Raw genomic sequence first — 19,602 nt, 5'->3', positions numbered from 1 at the left:
AAAGGAAACAGGGGAATTATGTAGATTGTAGAGAAGTGGCTGAGCTATTAACTAGGTTTGGGTCATAGGTTCAGTTAATTGAACAGGATGTGGAAAAATACTGGATATGACACGAGGCACTGCTGGACATGACAGGTAACACCGTCAGAAGCAGACAGATAGTACCTTGAGGGAGGCTGAATTTCACAGCTGGTTAAAGGAGGAAGGGTGTGAGAAACAGTCAAAACTCACAGACAATTGGAGAGGAGTACTGGGGAACTTTGGGGGAGTACAGTCATGCAAGGCCAACAGCACCTACCTGACCATATCAGAATTACTACATAAGGCTGAAGTTGCCCAGGTAACAATATATAAAATACATCCACATAGTGCAAACACTGGCAGATCTGAGTTTTCAAGCCTGATCACCAAAGCCATTGCATAGCAGAGATACAGAGGAATAAACATACTTTCAACATGAAGGTATGGCTAAAATGAACATTTATTTTAAAACATTTTAAAACACAGCTAAATGGCAGTCACAATTCAGAGACCTCTGAAGTGAAAGAAGATTCTCTGCTCCAATAGTAATTTTTGCATTTTTCACATATCTTCTGCAGAGACCTTTCATGTGTAGTGTTCTAGAATAAACCACTAACAGTAACTGTATTTGCTAACCACTACATTGACTTCTGGGAAAAAGTTAAAATCCCACTCAAGAAAAAATACCACTGTTTTCTCTCAAGCTGTTTCCACCCCCACATAAATGAGAACGAACTGACAAAACTTACATTGAGGAAAGAAGATGCAGCCACCCTTCCTGCTGCTACAATGAAATCCATAATAAGCATGGTGGCACCAGGCAAACCAAGTGAAAAGAATTGAGGAGAGCAGTGCTTGATGATGGTATTGACAATATCCTTGCAGGATGAAAAGGGAAAAAAGGAAGAGTATCAACAAGATGAACAATGAATGAAGAAAAGGCAAGTACTTACAAAGGACAGCAAGTAAAAAAGCAAGAAAGCGATTTCATTGTGGCAATTAAGACACTCATTACTGTGTGAAGAATAGCATAAAAAAGATAAATTCCTTAAGTATACTGATAGTAATATAAGTAAATTGTAACATAATTTATAGATCAACCTAATCTTGGACACTGTTATATAATGTTGGTACCAGGTCATATTTTGTATTCATTTACATTTAGCTTTTAAGAGTTCTATAAATTATTAGCCATTCATTATATGTGTACAGAGGAAATAGTGAGGAAAATATTTCAATATTTTCAATAAACTACTCCAATGTAGCGGCCACAATTTACTTTTCCACTACATGAACTGTTACATCAGCAAGCAAGTAAAAACAGTAGAGATATACTCCCTTTTTCTTATTTTGAGTCATGCTATTTATATTAACCTCAATTTTGTAATTAAACTTACTTGATCAACATGAAGAAGTCCACAGTGCATTATATTGTAGAAATGAGTTAGAAAATCCCTGTTTGGAGAAACATCCTGTCTTCGCTTCATTGTCTTACAAATGAGTTTATAAGCATGTAGCTTTCCTTGTTTGTACTTATCAGTCAGCACCGTAGCCTACAGTTTTAAAACAATATTTATTATTCATAAATAAAAAAACCCCATAAAACATTAAACATTAGTCTACAGCTACATAAACTTTTTTTTCCTGCTCTACTGCTAAGTGCTCAAATTTACCTTGAACAGCCATGGTGTTAGAATCCTCAATGGTGGAATTAAAACTGGTGGTGATGGTGAAGTTAGGTTATCTGTTGAAATACCAAGATTGTCTCTTATCTGCAGGTATTAAAAACAAAACAAAAGCACAAATATTTAAGAGAAATACATAAAGCGGTGAGGTTTTTTTCCTTCTGAAAATCCTTCTGAAATCCTGCCAATTCAGGTAGAGAACAGAATCTAGTTCTTTTACCTTGGCCAGATTCTGCCACAGTTCACATAGGTAATCAAAAACCTGAGCATGAATCTCAGGATCCATGATGCTGTTGACATCTCCCAAAATTCCAAGCATTCGCCTCCACATCACAGTAGCGACATCTGCGTGCCAGCCTGTGAGTGTTCCCCCAGCCATCACGCTGCAACATTCTGAGGGGAATTCACTAGTTTCTGTAATGAAACAAAAAAGTATAGTGAGACCTGTTTCTCCAGAGAAAGAAAAGTTCTGATGTAACTATTACATACATAGACTTATTAAAATCAAGAGGAAAAAAAATTAGGCTAAAAGAGTGAAATATTTCTTACCCATTCAGCCACCTCTACACTGGAAATGTTTAACTGTACTTTTAAACTCTGTAGAGGAAGAACTGACCTCTTTCTAATATTCTTTCTGTAAGTAACATTTAAGGTCACTTCTGGACCAGTAATACTGGTCTGATGGACCTAGTAAGACCACTCCTGTCTAAGTGCTGTCTTACACTCTTTGGAGTCAATGAATCTCCAGAACTCCACTTTTCTGCTTCCAAGCAAATTACATTTCAACTTCAATTTTTTTTTTAATAAAACAGAACAATGATTTTCCTTAGAATCTACAAAGGAATGCATTCTATAGTAAATTGGAAAGAAAGGTGAGAGTAAATTTGTCTCTGACTAGTTTTCTTTAAGCAGTAAATTTGTATGAGTGGAGAGATAACATTCAGTAACCTAGCACCACAGTCTTGCTCTTACCTCTAGCTCCCTCTATGCGTCAGTGCTATATTGATGAATGTTCTTTTTAGGTGAGAAGATCTTAATTTTGTCCATACAAAGAAAACTTCAATAGATTACAATGGCTAAAGTCTACTCATTTCACACCTAACTACCTAAACAGCCATAATTAATCAGCTAACAATGCACAATTTTAAAGCAGCAGGCATCCAGAACAATCTTCTTTCCACCCTGCCAGACTTTCAAAACACCTCAGCACCAGAATTTGCTGAGATCTTCTGAAAATCTCGCAGCTTCTACAGGCATACAAAATCAAAATGCAATCTGAATTCAGCCTAATCACATAGCCTCCTCTTTTGAAGTTCTGGACCACTGTGATAGAGACACTAAAGGCTTTAGTCTGTAGATTTCAAATTACAAAGCAAAAAGATGTTATTTCTGCCCATCAGTAGGCTACTTAAAGAAAAGGGTCTGAAATCATCAGACACCCTTCTGTTTCCATGAGACCAAACATGGGAGTAGTGAGCACTGTGTTTATAAAGTGAACGTATCCTAGAATTCAATAGCTTTGGATAGTGGAAGTAACCATGAATTTTTTTAAAATACCAAAGTGATTGCAAACAATATGTCAAGAAGAAATTATAACATTACTTTAAAATTATGTCTTATTACTTGTACATTGATGATAAAACAGTCTTATGACAGGGCCACATACTAAATTAATCTGCCACAACTCCGAACATCAAAAAGAATATAAATGTGTGGATTATTAATCCACTGCTAACAGTAACAGTGAAATGCAAGATAAATTGCAAAAGGTTTTTGCTTGCTTTTAAATCACTGTCATTAAATACTTTTAAAAGTGCAGATGAAATAGCCTTGTACAGGATTGTCTACATTTATGTGATATTAGCTACTTCACTATATATAGCATTTGAAAGAAAGAAAGAACAGGTTTATATATTCTATTCCAGATATTGCCTAGGTCATCTGGCGTCTGTAAAACAGAGTGGTGGAGCTTCTCATCCAGCTGCAGATCCTTCTGCTCAATATGATCTGCATGAAGAGTGGCAGGAGAGGGTGTCTGTGATCGGGATCCAAGAGCAGATTGGATTGGAGAAGCACTTTCAGAGCCTGCAAATGCAATTTTTAACAATTACCTTACAAGCCTTTTCTATTTTGTTGAGCTACTGACATGTCGTCTAAACATAGCATTAAAAGAAAACTGAACTAGTTTTATATACCAAATCTGGGAAAGAAAAGTTATAAAAACTGTAAGCAGATATCCCTATGAATGATGCTCTGAAAGAAAATGAGTTACATGCAGGAAAAGTGAGAGATGAACATCAAAGTCAGATGGGTAAATGAATTAACGGAGCTCTATTTTGGGTCCAAATAATTTTATCTATCTTTGTTCTGTAGTGCCTTCAGTGTTCTGAACCAGACAAATTTCTTTCCACATCCCGTCACTTAAATTTCTCTCCAGGCAAGTGTTGAAGCAAAAATTTTCCAGGGACAACTGCTTTTCTAGGTTTATGTATGCATGCAAGTTAATTTATAAATTAAAGCTCAGTAACTGACAATTTTTTATGTTTATCTGCTGATTGTGCTGAGAAAATCCATGTGGAGGGAAAGTTCAGTAAAGTTAGGAAATGTCATTTCCTCTAAGACAGGAAAACACAAGTGTTTGAGAGGCAGTACTCCAAAGGCCAATCACAGCAGCAATCACCACTGAGCAATCTCTCAAGGAAACACTCTGATCTCCTCTGCAGAGAGATCTGTGGAGAGGGAGTAGGTATTTTTAGTTTTCTTCTGCCCTACCTTAGTTTCACTTCCTGAATTTGCCTCAAGATCCTTATGAAAAGCTGGGTTTGGTCAGAACATCAGATGGTACAAAAAAAGAGCCAAATTCACCACATACTTCCCTATACATCAGCACGTGTTTCAAATGGAGGAATTCAAATCTATTCATTTTAACACTTAGATAAATGTAACTGGGACCCAAAAATATTATAATGATATGTGAAGTTCAGCAGCTGAGATTGAGGGACAACAATGAGAAAGTGAATCTGTAGTAATTTTCCCAAATTATTGGCTGTGAAGTGTTATTCTCTATATAATAATTTAATTTGTTTAAAGAACTTGACAGAAAATGTCAGTGCTATCAAAACTGTGGTAAGCAATCTTAATTATATTGTTAAACTGCAAAAGTTTCTATCTGATTTAAATGGCAAAGCCAATGAAGCTTTTACCATAAATTTAAATCAACAACTCTGCACAGGAGAGATGGACACCAACGGCCTCACACACAGACTAATGTTTCACTCAACAGGCAATGACACTCTCCTCTCACTTACTGAGCACTTGTTTGCCACCTTCTCACAAAGATAATGTAAAATACACACTTCAAAGGCGTTCAAAGAAATCTTTTCCTTCTACTCTTTCAGTATGCTCACTAAAATGGGGGGATGGATGAAAGCAGACCAAGAGAGAGAGCAAGAAAGTGATGCAGGGGAGAGAGAAAGTGAGAGTAATGGGTAGAGAGGGAAGGAGGAGAGAAAGGGAAGGAAGGAGGCAGGGAGGGCAAGAGACTTTCATATGATGGAAGAGACTGGACAGAAATCATAATGGAAAATTTGCTGAACTACTGGAATCTTCTACAAAGCACTAAAAGATCCTCCAGCATACATGGGCCCAGATGAAACAGAGATTAACATAGGTTCACCTTGTTCTAAGACTCATAAATAGCAATCAATAGTAAACTCAAATATTTGCTAAGAATACGAAAAAATGCCTATATGCCAAGAAGAAATTTTCTTTCCAAAAACCTTCAAATCAAAACTAACCATTAATTTCTTACATGTGTTTTGATGATGACTGCATGGATTTGCTAGTATTTGATATAGTGAATTTACATTGCAGTGTCCCTGCCATAGGACTCTGCATACATGAAATTTCACTACATAGATGCCTATCTTTGATAAGTTTTTCAAGGAAATAATGCCTTGTGTTTTCTTCTTACGTGTCAATTTAGCAGAAATTGGACAATGGGTTCCAACACTGTTGGGGGCATGGAATAGTTGGAGACAGACAGTGTAATTGCACAAGTCTTGTTTCCTCAGAAAACTCATCTAAAGTTAAATGCATGTGACACACAAAAGCTGGCTCTCTAAAACAGTGGTCCAAACAACAAGAAGAGACAACCACAGAATGTCTCAATGGACAACTTAGTCATTAATTGTAATCGATACAATTATATTGCAAACTTGGACAAAAATATGAAACAATAATGACATTTTTAACATACAAAAATAAACAAACTGAAGAAAAACCCCAGGTTTTCTTTGACAACTTTCAACAAGCACATAGTAAAGAGAAAAATGAAGAGAACGTAAGTCAAACTGAACATTGTTGAACAAGCTGAACAACAATGTCCAAGAAAACCATGGTTCTTTCAGGAGAAAGGCCATTTTAGAAAGTGAAAATTCTGGTGGGGGAAGTAAAGATGTTTTCCAATATATCTGAAAATGAAGAGTTTGATTTCTCACGGAGAACAAGACAGAGTCAGCGTTCACAGATAAACAGTACTTGTTCTCTGGGGTTGTAACAGAAATGGTAGTGTGCAACAGTTACAGAACAAGGAATATGAAAATGGCTATGTACATCTTTACTTCTTATTGAAAAAGTCTGGCAAGAGACCATTCTTCCAAATACTCCTCAAGAAGATTCTCTCAGGAAGGAGCCCATTAGTTCAGGTGAACCACACCACTTGCTGGTTGCTAATTTAATTGTTAACTCTCTTTCTTGCAAGAAACAGTTGCAAAGTAAACCAGTGGAGCCTCACGCTCATCAGCTGAGGTTTACACAATCTTACATGGTGCAATAACTAACATTTTGCATATTAGAAGCTCCCAGTTACATTAACAGACAATAAAGGGAGAGGTTAAGAAGGATTTATATACAAGAATCCCATGATACTTGAGTGCGATACACGTTTGCAAGAGCATTGTCAAAGCCTTCCAAGGAAAAGCTCTGCCCATAAAACTAGCTATTTAATTGTCAATAATAGAAGGACACTTGTCAGAGATCTAGCACACATTATGTGGTAAGAGTATCCTCCCTGGTAATTGTATAGATTTTTTTATGAAGGATTAAAAAAACATTTAATACCAAGACAAGGATCCTATGGGTTACCAAGTCAGACAAAGGTTTTCCACTTACATTACTTCTCACATTACTTTTCAATAGCAATCAAAAAATAATTGAAATCCAAGAATCATCTTGGACAGAATAGATCATTGTAGGGGTTGGAGCTTGCATTCTTCAGGATGGATGGAAAATTTCTTGAATAAATGCTTTTTTTAGGGTTTTTTTAACTACTTTACCAGTAATAGTTGCAGCTTCAGCAGACAATGGTTGCTGATTGAGACTACTTGTTTCTGAATCTATGTGGAGTGTAGTTAGACTGGCCACTTCTTGCTCCTCAGCACTCTGTTGCTGTCCTGAAATTGCATCAACGTCAGTGGAAGCTGGTGTCCCTGCCTCAGTGCCAAAGCTGAAATCTGTATGAGAAAAGCACTGAAATTAGCTTACAACCTAGGAAACCACTTACATAATAAAACAGTAGCCTAGGACCTCCAAAATAATCCATGGAAAACTTGAATGTGCGTCTCCTACACTACTAAAACACTTCTGCAAAATCCACAAAAAAAATGTATTTGACAATTAAGAATACTCTCATTTTTGTCACAAAACTGTGCCTGTACTTCTGAAGAAGACATTCCTACTGCATGCCAGGTATTCTGCTTAGTTGCTGTAAAGTGTACCTCCATGACAATAAAGTAAAAATAATGGCAACACATGAAGGGATTTATTTGCAAAATTTACAAGCTGGAAGAAATATTCAAGTTGATTGTTAAAGCACTAACTTCAAACTAAAAATATTATGGCAAATTATATTCTAACAGCTTTTTCAACACTCAAGAAAAAATGTCATGCTGAAATGTAAGTTTAAACACCATCACTTAGTTGTGTAATGTCTACATATCTCAAAATTCTAATTTCTTCAATAAATTCTACCATATAAACATTATTTCTCTCTTACATAATACATGAAGTCGTAATTCCCAGCAACCATAATGACCTCATCTGTTCAACATGAGTGGGAATGGGTAAATGAAAACTCTTTTGTTATTACACAAAGCATACTTCCTTTAAAAAATATACTCATTATACTGTGATACTACATTTAGTATCTTGGTTAACCTGTAGCTCCACAAAGCCTGCTGTAAAAGTATCAGAATCCTTTCAGTTGGAAGGGACCATTAGCTAGTTCCAGCCTCGCTGTCATGAGTGGAGGGACACCTTCTCCAACAGGTTGCTCAAAGCCCCACCCAACCTGGCCTTGAAAACTTCCAGGAAAGGAGCATCCACAACTTCCCTGGGCAGCCCATTGCAGCGCCTCACCACCCTCACAGTAAAAAATTCCTTACTAATGTCCAATCTAAACCTACGGTCTTCCAGTTTAAAGCCATTACCCCTTGTCTTGTTGCTACATGCCACTATAAAAAGTCCCACTTCAAGTTTTACACAAAGGTTTTCGAATAACTAAAGTAATTCCCTAAATATGTAACATTTCATTTTTGTATTTTGTGCAAATAAAACAGGTATGCTCCATGGAGAAGACAATACTGTTTTCTAATGTTCGCTGTTGGTCTGCTTTTTGCTCAGTAGTATTTCAGTGCTGTTGTGTTTTGTATACTTTAAACACATTAGGCTCTCAAGAACTCTGCTTCATTAACTTGCCAATGATTTAAATGGGAAAACTCTTCACAGTAAACTGCAGTAAACAGGATATTTAAAGGCCATCAATCCAAAATACTACTACTTCTGTAAAAATATACTTGCTTTCAAATTTGCGGCCATCGTACTGGAAGGCACTGAACGAGTCCGAGTGGCTGTCTGAGCTGACCAGGTCACTGCTGCCCGCGCTGGCCGGCGATGTCCATTCAGACGGCACGCCCGGGTCGTCTATAGGACGCATCTGGTTCTGTTTATTCAATATATCAGGAAGGTCTTTAGGAACTTCCAGGCTGCCAGGACTGCTTCCTCTTCTTGTCACATTCTAAACATTGAAGAGACATAAATTATCTTACAATCCTGGATGGCTTACTTACAAAAAACGGAAAAAGCAATCCCACCTTTGCAAACCGCTCGCAACTACCTAAACCTATCTAAACTATCTACATACATGGTCAAGACTTTCCAAAACCCCAAACAGGCAGCAGAAATTGAACAACACATACAGTCACAGAATTTCATAAACACAAATATAAATTTCACTTGCACAATGTATTTTTGGGAATATATGCTAAAAGGCTAGGATTCAAACTAGCACATGGCCAAGACTTATAAGAAAAAAAGTAAAAAATCATATTACTGCCAGATTATGTCGAAATTATTAAAGAAAAAATATTATCATTGGTTCCAGACAGAAGCAGAAAGAAAATGTTTTCTGGCCTACAAGATACTATGCTATAAGCAACAATTTAATGTACACCACAAGCAAATTAATTAATTCATGTGTTAATTTTCTCATGATTAAGCCAAAACCTTGGTATTGACTGGGACACCAAAGATTGCATATAGCAGAAATAATGCATATAGATTGTTTATACTAAAGGTGGTATTCTATTTAGTCTTCAAGCCACATTTTTCCATCTTTCTGCATGAGAGGGAAGAGAGATAAAAGTAGAAAAGCCACTTTATGAAACAGGTTGAAATCTTGATGCATTATGAGAACGCAGATGACTTCCTTTGTAGCTTCTCCATTTTTTTACTACTCTATAACTAAGCAGAGATTTACTCAGACTGGCAAGCCTCTCATGACACAAAGTTTCAGCATTCAATAGATATAAAAGGGTAAAACTAATCTCAGCATTCAATAGATATAAAAGGGTAAAACTAATATCATTAGAATCTTCCTCTGCCCTTCATTGAAACAACTAAACTACTTGTTTACAACTTATTAAAATAACCTTCTTAAAAAAAAGTTAAAAAATTGTAAGCAGAAAAAAACTTTGAAACGCTACGTTTGTTACTCATTCTTTTCTTCAGTTCCAACTTTTTTTTTTAATACTTCCCTTCTCATTGCTAGTTAATAAAACACTTCTCTCTTCAAATCAGTTGTTTCATTCTATAAGCATTCAACACTAAACAGAAATTCTTGACTTAAAATTTATTAAAATTTCTCAGTACGAATGCCATTCCAAACAACATGACACTTCTGGAAAAGTGAAGGAAGGAAGCATATGGAAAGTTTGTTGAGTTAGCAGAGAACTATTTAGAAGAAATTATTCAACATTTGTAAGTGAAATTTTAAAAATTAAGGAAAACATACCTGGTGTAGTTCTGCTGTTACACTGACTATACCTGTAGCGAGCAGTACCGCACTATACAATGGTACCTACCTGTGGACCATACTAAGGAATGAAAATTTACATATAAACTATTATTCTGAAAGTGCCTGTGTACAAAGATCTTTACCGGTGCAATTAAAGCTGTCTAATTCAGTGAGATTGTTCACCTGACAATAACTTCTGCATTGGTTCCATAATGAAGATTCAGGCATGAATCTATGTCAAAGGCAAGGAACAGCTGTGATATCCTTAACTCCTGCTTCATAAGTTCCAGAGAAAGATTTTTTACTGAACTGATGTGTTCATGCAGATATGCAGACCTACAAACAGAAACGTAGGAAGCTTAAAGGCTTACCAGTGCACTACCACTGCGGAGTCTCTCAGCAATAAATTCATCCATGAGGTCAGGAACATTTGTATTGCTGCTGCCAATATCACTATCAATAGGGTGCAGCTTTTGACTCATGTCCTCTCTATTAGCTAAAAGCAAATGAACAACTGTTTATAGTAAAGAACATATCAACACATTTGCAAAACAACATGTAAAAAATTAAAAAAACACCCCTAATGAACAGAAATAAAAAAAGTTGAAATTGCAAAACATGCATTTTAATATTTTCCCTCTTTTAAAGCAGGTTCTACTTTTAGAATTAGTACAGCTTCTTCTTCCCACTAAGCAGGGGTTAGTTGATTTCCAGTACCACCTTTAAGAGCAAGAAGCTTATAGGTAAGCACTACTCAAAGTTGTTAATGCTTGCTTTAAGGATACAGCATTCATTCGTCCTCCATATCACAGAAAATGAATAAAAAAATCTTTAAAAAAAATTACATGATTTCTACAGTCTCCTTCATTGCATTTCAATGTAGTAGAAAAATGAAACTAGATTGTATTATGTATTGATTACAAATGTCAATGTGGCACTGTATACAGTTAGTATAAATAGTGCAAAGAAAATCTTAAACAGTTACATGCTTGTACATGGAATGAAAATTTACAGTCTGGATGGTAAATGGTTATGGACAACTAATTACATTTGCTTATTTATCAGTGCTATATTTTTGATATAACTATAACGTACGTATTTAACTGTCTGTTGCACCTAACTTCATGATCTTCACCTCTGAAGTCTTCAGCATTCCAGCTCGTGTTTTCTCTCTAAGAATTTTTGCCTCAGTGACATCTCTCATGAGACCACAGTGTAGTTTATTCTAATATTCGGGCTCTGTCAAATGTTAGATTTCAAGTAACATGTACTTCTAAAATTAGTGCTTTCTAGGTATCACTTTTTCACAAGTTTAGATTATGCAGGGAAGCAAATCTGCGTTTTTGCGGCCCATGACAGTCACGCTGTCATGGTGCTGTGCTTACAAAGACTGCCCTCAGGTGGCATTAACATCTTGATGCAGGATGCATTACAGAATCCTCTGTTAATCATGCCAGCATAACAAGAAGAAAAAAGAAAACCTACATTACTGCTGAAAGTTTATTTATTGTTCATGTAAGGTTATGTAAGATGTGAACTAAGCCAATGGATATTAGAGCGACAGCCTTCATTTTTTAATCAGTCCACAGAGGTCTCAGTTATCAAGATGAGGACTATTATGAGACCTTCATGAACATCCACAATTGCAAGAAAAAAGAAAGCAATGAAAGATGTTGCCATTTTGTGTTTTGATGAATACAGAAAGGCCTACAGTATGTTTTGAAAAAGATTAAAACAAAACCATATGATTAGACTCACAGAGAACTGTCATAATGAAGTAATTTTCTGTTTAAGACTGTTTTTTAAGAATTATCGAAACTGACTTTCAAATGTAAATTTGAGGGTCTTGTTTTGGAGGAGGAAAAGGAGGAAGAGAAGAAGGAGGAAGAAGAAGAGAGGAGGAGGAGGAGGAGGAAGAAGAGAACACACTAAATGAACCAGAAATTCAATTAGCTCAACCTAGCTGGTCAAGAGCCAGGTCCTTCTGACAAACAAACTACACTGAGTGGAACAGCATATTCTGATAAAATATGCATATGCCAATCATTCAGTAAGCTGAATTTTAGGGCTCTGCATGGTAGATGAAAATTCCAAACTCTCAAGGCTTAGTCCTGAACCAGGTCATTTACTGTCTCTTCCTCTTCCCTAACCTGATGGTATTCAGCAGCAAAGAGGTTCAACTAAATATCTTGAAAAGGAAAATTAGTAATTCAAAGTATGTAAAAGTAACTTATGCTGGGAAAAATCAGCTGGCTGTAGGCGCATGCATAACGAAATAGGGAAAGCAGTGATCATCCCAAAGCCTTTTGATTGCTTATCAGAGCTTGCTTCAGTTGCATTAAGCCAAACTGGTGCTGCCTTTCTCCTTTTGCACTTTGCACACTGTTAGTGCTCACCTGCAGCTTTCCTTCCAAAATAGCCCATTACATGACTGTACAGATCCCTCAGTGGAGCCTCTGCTGGCATTCTGTTCTGTCTCTGTGGGGAAACATTTGCCTTCGGCTTCGAAAGAGCATGTACAACAGTTTTATAAACACCACCTAGGGAGCCCTGCTGTTGTGCTGACTCCTGACCTGATGCTCTAAAGGCACTACGGTTATGGAACTGATTAATTGCAAGAGCTTCTTTTTGCAACATGGCTGCTTGAGTTTCTGTAGATTCCTTAATTTGCTTGCTGCCAGCTGAAGCAGCATTGATTGCATCTAGAGGTCTATATATTCCAGGTCTAACCAGCTCCGTGACAGGTGGTGATGAGCCGGTGCTTGCACTGGTACTGCTGTTGCTGCTACCACTACTGCTACTACTGAAGCCACCGAGCTTACGAAGTCTTGCTTTCCAAGCAGCCTCTTTGCTCTCAAGAGGATTGTAAAACTGAACCGATTCTGTGGATGGCCTAAAGGTAACATGAACACTATTTCTTTTTTTAGTCGTTATTTTCATGATTTTGGCCCTATGAGTTACTGTTTCAGATATACTCCTCTTAGTCGGTGACAGTTTGCTTGTGCCTGCGGTGTGAGGTATTTGAGGGTTTACTTGTGCTTTAGGAAGAATTTTCTTTGCATGCGTAACACGCGAGTTGGTTACTTTCTCATTAAACTGGGCACTTTTATTATTTTCAGCTACTGCTGCTTCCACAGCTAAATCTACATCAACTTCAGTTGCTGCTTGCCTGTACAGGTATCTCTTGCCTTCTTTGCCGCTAGGACTACTTGACCCATGATTGAATGCACTTTCATACTGTTTATCAACATTTAGCTGTCTGGCTTTATCGAGTGCTTGGTTTCTTGTAAAAATGTCTACTTGAGCAGGTGCAATATTACTTATAAAGCCACTTCGGTTTTGCTCTAGGTGCAGCTCTGTGTTATCGGCTCTTTCTGCAACAGTGATGCTATCCACGCACGGAACGGTCTGATCCCTATTTTCTAATTCATCCAGTGGTAATCTATCGTTCCTATATACTGCTGTATCAACTTCATGAGCAGAAGCCTTACATTTATCTATCTCAAAGTTACCGCAAAGTTCTTCTTTTTCTTTAAGATATTGTCTCAGAGAGGAAAGGAGATCATCTTCACCTTCAAGGTCAACATACTGGCTTTGTTCAAAGGCTGTGTTTGCAAACTCTACCGGCCCTATTAAATGACAAAGATGGTCATAAATACTATCCCCAACTTCCAAGGAGGACTCTCTGCTATTTGTATCAGTGATATGGCTTTCAGTGGATCTATGTATTGAAGAGGTTTCAGTGGAACTCTGTAAGCTTGGAGCATGATGGGATGAACTGTCAATGACAGGAACTGCACCTTTGGCTCGTTCAACTGCGAATGGTTCCAGGATGTCAGAGGTGCTGCTGCTTCGTGGCAGTGGCTGTTCCTCATTTAATGCACCAAAAACTTCACTGGGAGCATCCTCACTCTGTGAAAAATGTCTGACTCGAGGTGGACGTGGAAGAATTTGAGCATCGTCAATGTCTGTAGGAAAAAAGTATATGTAACATGCACTAAAATTTGCATACAGAAACAGTACTATTTTCCACTACATCCTAATAACATGACTTTAAAAGCCAGGAAAGTCCAGAGCCTTTTTTTCTTAAGCACAACAAATATATTTTTTCCAGTACTAGAGTGTTAAAAGCATACACACATAATATCCAGTATAGAATGCAATATAAATGAGTTAGACCATCAGAACACAGTTTTAAATGTTAACATGCATAACAAACAGTGAGACCATGGAACATTTGGAAACACAGTTCAAGCTAGGGCTGTGCCAATAAGTTCAACAGTTCAACTGGTATTATTCCAACCGGTTTGCTCAGCAAATGGTTGTCACCTGGAGTACAAATTAACTTAACAGTAGTACTCTTCATGGAATTTACATCTTCAGAAAAATACAAAGAGAATAAGTCAGAAGATTAGAGTTGTCTACTAAAGTGGCAAACTTACTTTTTAAAATAATTTGTGTGAATAGATAAAAATTACTGAAATACCAGAAAGAATATTATCATATAATTGTGAATATTATCGCATATGTAATACTGTGTGTACCTGAAGACTAAAGCTTTTGAATGACATGGAAGAGCTGGCCCTAAGTGGAAAAGATGACTATAAATAATGGATAATTTAAAGATATACCCTTTTTCCTCTCATCTTCAAAATACGAAACTAAATACTAAATGGAGGCTTACCTCCTCCTCTTCTTCTTCTAGTTTTACTCAAGAAAATGTGATATTTAGGGGAATTACCAAATTAGGGACTCTGCTACTGAAAACATCCTGCAGCCTCACAACAGTTAGCATTACCACTAATGTGAAACCACTTTGGTTTATGGAAAAAGAACATTTGTTATGACCATTCAAATCAGTGATTCTTTATCTCCGTTGAGGTTGATAACACGTTAGCATCAGTAGACATCATAGTTAAGTGTAATGAAAGCTGTAGTTCCAACATAAATCACCTAGGAACTGTACAGAGGTATTTTCGTCCCACTTCACATCATCCACCCAATGAGTACCTTCACACTCCTCTTCACATTTCCTGATATGTTATAGGAACACCACATACTATCAAATCACAAGTGTAGGTAAGATTAAGTATTCGAGCTATCTCTTGCAGCCTTCTTATGGGACAGGCACTTGGAACAGAAGGTAAAATAAGCTTTCACAATTTTCTGTTGGTTTCTTTTTGATAGAATTCCCACTTATTCCCCAGACCTATTTTGTTTACTGCCTACCACTTAAAAAGTTGTAGGTATGCTTTTAAAGTCAGGAATACCAATAAAGAGCTTAAATGAACACCAACCAGAGTTACCACTATGAAATGAACAGACTTACCTTGTTCTATCTTCAGGACCACAATGGTGAATTTACATAAATCAGCACAAAATTTAACCCCCTTTCCTTCTCTTAAATATGGGGCGTTATTTCCAAATTAAATATATCAAATTATTAATTCATGGATCTCTATACCTAATTCACTAATCTTTAGTCATTGTTATCTGAATTCACCTTAAAAACCCATTTTCAAGTGCTTAGACTTTTTGGAGAATGTTAGAGGTGGAGATAAATTTTTTTGTATTTTCCTTCTGGGCAAAAGAATACAAACTGGAGTAATGAGATACATCCGTACTTAACTAAAAGCATGTGTTGGAAGAAGATTAAAAGTGCTCGATCCTTGCACAATTTTTAAGAGAAGTTAAAATTTGAAAATTAAAATCTGGTCTGATAAAAAGTTTACTGAACTGTAAAGAAGGTATTAGACAGGAAACAGAGATGTCTGTACTATAAAAAAAGGACATCCAAGAAATTTCAGAAAATAAATATGAACGGAAAAACATCATATATGGCACGATTTATTATTCCCTTCCTCTCTCTTCATCTTTGATAAACAACAAATTTCTCATAATAGTTGTTATTCAACTTAGTACTAACCATATGAATTAATACCTTTGAGTCAATTGTATCTCCCTCTAACTGGATCTCTTATTCAAAATCCTCTATTGACTTAGGCAGTGATTAACACAGGTTATGCTTATATAGTCTCAAAGCTATTTGAGCTGCAAAGAAATGATCACAGGATTCAGTGAAAAATACATATAATAATGTTACATATAAGATTAACATATGTAACCATGATACACTGATCTCATCTTGAGCCCTAAATATGCATTTTTCATACCTTTTACAAATTCAAGCTTATCTAAAGCAGCAGCCTGAGGATTGCATACTGTGCATGCATGCAGTGATTATGATTTTCTAGGATGTTAAAGTTTACTGGCTGGAGAACTCCAAATACACACCAAGCAGCTCCACACATTGAAATAAATTCCATTATATTTATTTCAATGTTGATCCAGTATTAATTTAAGGTGCTTACATATGCATTATTAGCACATACAAGTACACAAACATTTTCCAACAAACATGTAGTGCTTGTGCCAATAGAAATTTCTTTTTTTTTGTAGAACAGAGGAAGAAATTAAGGAAATGAAAAATATATTGGTACTGCAGTATCAGCACTGAAAATATGGACATTATTTAAAAACCCAAATAACAGCTCCTTCACAACCAGGGCTCACCCTTGCACATGAATACACAGTCAAACTGGGACTCAATCAATTCCTAAAGAGTTTGTACTGCCTACACTGTAAATGAGCATCAGGAGGCTGTGTATCTTACATTCTGCCTGTACTCAGAAGCTAACACTGGCCTGGTTCCTAATCTGTTACAGTTTGGAAGAGATTAAAACTGGTAGCTCTAGCCAATCTCAGCCAATCATAACTTCCCTTAAATCCACCCAATTTCTCCTTTTTCTAATAGAGGGCAGAAAGAAAAATTTTTTCAGCACCAAGCAAGAGCTGGATACACTAAAATACATACTCATGGAAAGACATTCTGGCAAGACACACTAAGTGCAAGTAGGAGATTCCCATGCAATGTTGGGACATGATTGTATTTCATGATTGAAAATTAGTTCAGAAAGTTGATAAAAACCAGCATGTTTTGCTTCTCAGCTTTCATTTTGATTCTTTTATAAGAACACAGTAATTCTATGAGTTTCTGGGATTAAAGAATAATTAAAGCCATATTCACATTACAATTATGATTTCTTTATATTTTGTCTTAATAATCACTTGCTGATCAGAGAGCAAGGTTGTAAAGGTGTATTATATGCCTCCCTTTCACTTTAATATTTCCTTTGATTCTTTTAGTCTCAGTGAGTGTGTTAAAATCTCCCACCTACAATTCATTAGTCTGCTACTGTGGCCCATTGCTTCCAGGAATCTTGCCTAAATCTGACACTTTTTACACCAATATAAAAAAAGCAAAGTGCATTCTGATCCAGTGGATGGTTCTTCCCTTACTCTGCTACTTCCCCATCAACAATCTTAACAGCTTCCATATCTTCACCAGAGCTTTTTAGCTTTCTGGCCATGTTCAAGATTCTTGGGAATATCAGGAAGCTGGTTAAACACACCTCTATCTGTTTGAGAACACAACAAAACCAGGAAGCACCTAGGACTTTTTCTGTTAGCAGTGCAAAGGTCTGTAAAATTATTTCACTTTAAGAATGCCATTGCTTGTGCACTTTTTGTATTGGATGAGTATATACAGGAAAGATAATAGCAACAGAGCCATCAGGTTCTTCTCCCCTCTTTATAATTCAGTATCAGTGACACACAACAAAATAATAGTTCACTGTGAGAGCTCATTCCTTCCTGCAGGGGCTCCTAAGATCTTCATTAACAATTTACTGTTTCCAACAATGTTATGCCCCAGTAAAATCTATTTCCTGATCGGCTGTTCATGTATCATTCCTATTAGAAAAAATCCCAACATTTTATAAATTCTAATAATTTATACCTCAGAAAATCTATTCTCTGCACTCACATGTTTATTCATGAATCACATATAATCTGTATTTTATTATTCTTGATTTGTAGTGTCAAGATTTACATTAAAATACTTGATAGTTTTTCATTGTGAATGTCTGGTATCTCTAGAGTGGATGCCTTGAACTTTCCTAATTGTCCATTTATGTTTGGTTTTTTATGTGCTTTATTTTTGTTTTTTTCACTCACTGAAACAAAGGCATGATATGATTCTCAGTCTTCCTAACTGGGGCACAGAAAAAAAACTGCATTATCTGTAAACTTTCATGCATGCATTTTTAACATCTACGCTAATTCTCATTGTTGAACCTATTTGTTCAAGGTAAATTATCCAAAGAAACCATCCTGCTGGATCAAACATAATGCTGAGAAAAACTACAATTCTGTAAAAAATTAATCCTTTAAGAAAACACCACCAAAACACAGCACTTCAGAACTTCAAACTGCATAATTTTTAAAAATATTTTTTCTCTATTAATGTAAACCAAGCAAACCGTAAAGCTTATCTGTAGTATCTATCTTCATATATTAAGTGTTTGATTCCATATACTTCAGACATTCTTTTTTCATGGGAGCTGAAGTATATCATTATCATGGCTGTCCACACAACATCTGACACTGAATTCAAAAATTTATGTAGAAAGCTGCTAATAGCAAGTCAAAGTAAATTATGTTCTGCTTTTTCCTCCCTCGAAATAAAAACTTGAGATTAGCTGCACTCTGGTACACAGATGCTATATTACTGCTTACTAATAAATTGAAAAAGCAGATTTCTCTAATTTCCATTTTTATGACAGTAAACATTGGCACAGCACTAACTTCCAACAGTTCCAGAATGAATTGCAAAATAGCATGGTATTTTACACAACTCAAAATATTCATTCTTAATCTCTTCCCCTCTCCCCCCCTCCCCCAAGTATTTTTTCTCTGCAAACTTTAATGACTTAGCAGAATTTGAAAGCAGAAGGTATAAAAAAAGTGATAAAGGGGGTGCAGAAATTAGCAGAGGTGGCACTACCTGAAAGCTCATCAGAAAGGGGAGTGAGAACAATATCAGGCAAGAAGGGTTTGGAAGTATGGATCAGAACAGGAGCACTTTTAGCACTGCGTATATAGGCCGATGGCAGAGCACATTCACCAATGGATCGGCTTCTCATGGCTTTAAAAAGGAAAAGAAAGAAGTGGGGAAGGGAAAAAGAAGAGTGACTATAATGAAAGGCTTGTGTCACAGAAAAAGCAGCAACAGAGAAAACAAAGATAAAAAGGAAGAAAATTCAAAAACTAAAACATTTCAGCACAGCAGATATTGGCAGAGCTGTAAGAAAGAAAAAAATCAGTGGACACATAGAACATTGACTTTTTAACTTTTATGTAAAGCAGCAACAATGCCTTTATTATGACAATTACAGCAATTTTGCATTAAAAAATCAAGAAAGTAATTAACATTTTTTCCCTATTGCATCAGGGGTTGAAAAATCAAAGTTAAAGTTACTCCACAGGCATCCACAACTTGAATTTTTTAACAGAAAAAGCAATTTACACTACATTTGCATTTTTCTAGTTTCCTTTGGTTTACTCCTGAAAAAGCATCTCTGAATTTTACACATACCCATACTCTTGAATTCATGATTCTCCAAAAGAGATTCAAAAGCAATA

General features: G+C 36.3%; 1 protein-coding gene across 12 annotated transcripts in view; it reads right to left on the bottom strand.

The window, feature by feature from the left end:
• RALGAPA1 (Ral GTPase activating protein catalytic subunit alpha 1) overlaps positions 1 to 19,602 on the bottom strand; it is a 121,569-nt gene that overhangs the window by 63,668 nt on the left and 38,299 nt on the right. For 5 of the 12 annotated variants that reach the window (XM_071746115.1, XM_071746117.1, XM_071746126.1 and 2 more), the window contains 10 exons: positions 18,965 to 19,105; positions 12,456 to 14,027; positions 10,431 to 10,555; positions 8,565 to 8,781; positions 7,043 to 7,219; positions 3,639 to 3,791; positions 1,927 to 2,120; positions 1,695 to 1,793; positions 1,419 to 1,574; positions 771 to 899 (listed from right to left, as the gene is read on the bottom strand). In XM_071746115.1, the coding sequence (XP_071602216.1) occupies positions 771 to 899; positions 1,419 to 1,574; positions 1,695 to 1,793; positions 1,927 to 2,120; positions 3,639 to 3,791; positions 7,043 to 7,219; positions 8,565 to 8,781; positions 10,431 to 10,555; positions 12,456 to 14,027; positions 18,965 to 19,105 (2,963 nt within the window). The remainder of the gene's footprint in view (positions 1 to 770; positions 900 to 1,418; positions 1,575 to 1,694; positions 1,794 to 1,926; positions 2,121 to 3,638; positions 3,792 to 7,042; positions 7,220 to 8,564; positions 8,782 to 10,430; positions 10,556 to 12,455; positions 14,028 to 18,964; positions 19,106 to 19,602) is intronic. The other 7 variants (XM_071746123.1, XM_071746122.1, XM_071746125.1 and 4 more) reach the window with 5 other exon arrangements.

This window comes from Heliangelus exortis, chromosome 5, assembly GCF_036169615.1.
Source record: "Heliangelus exortis chromosome 5, bHelExo1.hap1, whole genome shotgun sequence".
NCBI lineage: Eukaryota > Metazoa > Chordata > Aves > Apodiformes > Trochilidae > Heliangelus > Heliangelus exortis.
The sequence above is the reverse complement of the archived record's forward strand: the minus strand, read 5'-3'. Positions and strand labels throughout refer to the sequence as shown.